The 2,919-nt window shown below is 38.3% G+C and overlaps 1 protein-coding gene across 1 annotated transcript in view; it reads left to right on the forward strand.

Annotated features, from left to right (window-relative positions):
* Positions 1–2,919, forward strand: part of LOC107672363 (zinc finger FYVE domain-containing protein 1-like) — a 25,640-nt gene that overhangs the window by 21,410 nt on the left and 1,311 nt on the right. Inside the window, exons 7-9 of the mRNA XM_016465523.1 lie at positions 1,175–1,292; positions 1,374–1,544; positions 1,628–1,817. Coding sequence (XP_016321009.1) covers positions 1,175–1,292; positions 1,374–1,544; positions 1,628–1,817 — 479 coding nt within the window. The remainder of the gene's footprint in view (positions 1–1,174; positions 1,293–1,373; positions 1,545–1,627; positions 1,818–2,919) is intronic.

Genomic DNA, 2,919 nt, shown 5'->3' on the forward strand with positions numbered 1-2,919 from the left:
TGTGTGTGTGTGTGTGTGTGTGTGTGTGTGTGTGTGCGCGCCGGCGCGATCACTTCAACTGTTTCCTTATACCAGCAGAATCAACTTTAAACACTTGTCTTATTAATAATGCATCACTGTATAAAGGTCTGCTTTTATTTGTGTACACTCACAATGAAAACAAAACCTTGTGCTTTTATAAAATAAAGAAAACAAATAGGATGTCGCTTTCTGCCATTTGAGTTTCCTTTCTGTGAACAAATTAAGCCTGTCACAAAAATGAACTGAAACTCAGCGTATATAGGCTACGTTACGTGTCGCACTGTTTTTTTCTGTTGTTTATCTGTAAACTAAATCAAATATATTTCAAGAATTTATTCCTTGTATGTATATATGTACTGCGGATTTTATACATATAACATAATGTAATAATATTTAGTATTTTCACATCTAGGTGGAAAATTTTTTAATTTGTGCTACTGTCTGTTCAAAATAAATGAAAAGAAACCTAGCATAGTAGATTTTTTTTTTTTTTCCCCTGTTGTACCGAAATCGTATCGAACCGTGACCCCCGATACGAGGTACGTACGGAACCGTGACATCTGTGTACCGTTCCACCCCTAATCCTTATAAAAGTTGTTCAGTCAAAATCAGTGAGAGATTTTTTTCTTAGACAGAAGTCTGCTTTCACTTTAAGAACGAAAGTACGGATCCAATATACTGATGACATAGCATGATAACATTAAGACATAGGCCTAACCGACTGTGTTTACTAGGATATTCGCCAAGGCGCACGTTGATGTAATTTGGTCTGTATTTGTTCATCCATGCACAAAAAAGCGAAAGAGAGCTCAAGTATTAGCACACTGTCGATGCGGCTGTCTGTATGCGTGCGCTTTGGATGTGTGCGCGCGTCACTGCACGCTGAAAACTTCTCACAAGGGCTCGACAACTCCGTCAACTATCCCGAGCGTCCTTTATGCTCGCCCTTCAGGCAGTTTTATTGTCCCGACGTGTGAGTTTGAACGAGAATGCAAGCGTTGGAGGTAATGCATAGACGGACATTGGGGAACATGTGGACAGTGTCAAAATAAGGTGCCTATTTATACTACAGATATCGATATTTCAAGTGTGGCATTGATGCATCGTATCGTTAGACATTTAATCGATGGATCGTTACACCCCTATTCTACAGCTATGTTTTAGAGTGTGCCAGCTGTGGCATCATCTACCGCAGTAGACAGTACTGGATGGGCAACCAGGATCCAGAGAGCAGTGTGGTGCGGCCAGAGGTCAAGCATGTCTGGCAGAGGGTGAGTTGTTTTTCTGTGTTCCCTTCCATGTGCTGACTCCATTGATGCTCACAGTGGTTAATGTTGTTTTTATGCTTGTAGACCGATGCCTTCCAGACAGACCATCAGAATGCAGCTCAGCGGGTTTTGGATGGAATGAATTACATAATCCAATCAGTGACAGAATACAGCTCAGGCCCAACTAAAGTCGTCACTGCCTGGCTCACAGACCAGGTGGCTCCACCCTACTGGAAACCCAACTCTGAAATCATTGTGAGTTGATATGCCCTATAGGAATAGGTGAAAGAGAACACCTATTGTTTTATTATGTAAAAATATCATGTTTGTCTGTTCAGGAATGTCATGGTTGTAAAAGAGCGTTTGAGGAGGCGGAGAGGAAACACCACTGTCGGGCATGTGGGGAGGGTTTCTGTCAGGCCTGCTCCACTCACAGCATGCCAGTGCCCGAGAGGGGCTGGGGTGGCAACCCTGTACGAGTGTGTGATGCCTGTTACCGGCAGGGAGCACCCCAGCACACTGGACAGGGTGAGGACATCGTTCTCTTTTAAAATACGCTGTGATGGTGCACCAAGTAATTCTTACACTTGCAAAGTTTGCATTACCATTCAAAAGTTTGGGGTTGGTCAGATTTTCTAAATGTTAAAAAAAAAAAAAAGTCTCCTAGCTCACCAAGGTTGTATTTATTTGATCACAAATACAGTAAAACAGTAATATTGTGGAATACTATTACAATTTAGTTTTTTTTCCCATTTAAATATATTTTCAAATGTAATTTACAAAGCTACATTTTCAGCATCAATACTCCAGTCTTCAGTTGTCACATGATCCTTCAAAAATTATTCTAATATGCTGATTTGGTGCATTGATTATTATCCATGCAATTTGCCAAAAATTGCACTTTGCAATTGCAAAAAATACTAGAAATTAATGTAAAAAAAAAACATCTATTGTAGCTTGTCAGAAATATAGAATATGTAAGAAATTCTAATTTCCCTCTATTTCTAGTATTTTATTGTTATTTGTTATTTGTTTTGTGTATATATATACAGTGGGTACGGAAAGTATTCAGACCCCCTTCAATTTTTCACTCTTTGTTATATTGCAGCATAGTCATGATGACTATTGCTTTTTTATGTGCTTTGACTTTTTGTTACTATATGTCTGGTTCTCAAACCCTTGCAAGGGTAAAAAGGGTTTCTCACGCTTCTTTTTCAGTTCTGCAACAGTCTAGTTATTTAGATCCAAAATACTAACAACCAAAAATAACCTTGGGCAGATTTTTTTTGAATGTGAAACTCTAATTACACTAGTTAAAACTAGTTAATGAAACCGTGAATTTGTCTTTGGATTATTCAAAAGATAAGTCCTAAAGTATTCATTTCTATGGGATTTGATAACTTTTACGGTACAAATTGTGCTATTGTCCACATATTTTCACCAATTCTGCATGTGCTTACTTATATATGTAATGCATCTTGCAGAATATTTGGCCTTGTAAAAACATAAGCAATATTCTCCAGGGTTATTGAGTTCAGTTGTGTTTTCCGAAACAGTTTTTAAAGGGGTCATATGATGCTGCTAAAAAGAACATTATTTTGTGTATTTGGTGTAATGAAATGTGTTTATG

This window comes from Sinocyclocheilus anshuiensis, unplaced genomic scaffold, assembly GCF_001515605.1.
Source record: "Sinocyclocheilus anshuiensis isolate Anshui unplaced genomic scaffold, SAMN03320099.WGS_v1.1 scaffold144, whole genome shotgun sequence".
In the NCBI taxonomy this organism is placed as follows: domain Eukaryota; kingdom Metazoa; phylum Chordata; class Actinopteri; order Cypriniformes; family Cyprinidae; genus Sinocyclocheilus; species Sinocyclocheilus anshuiensis.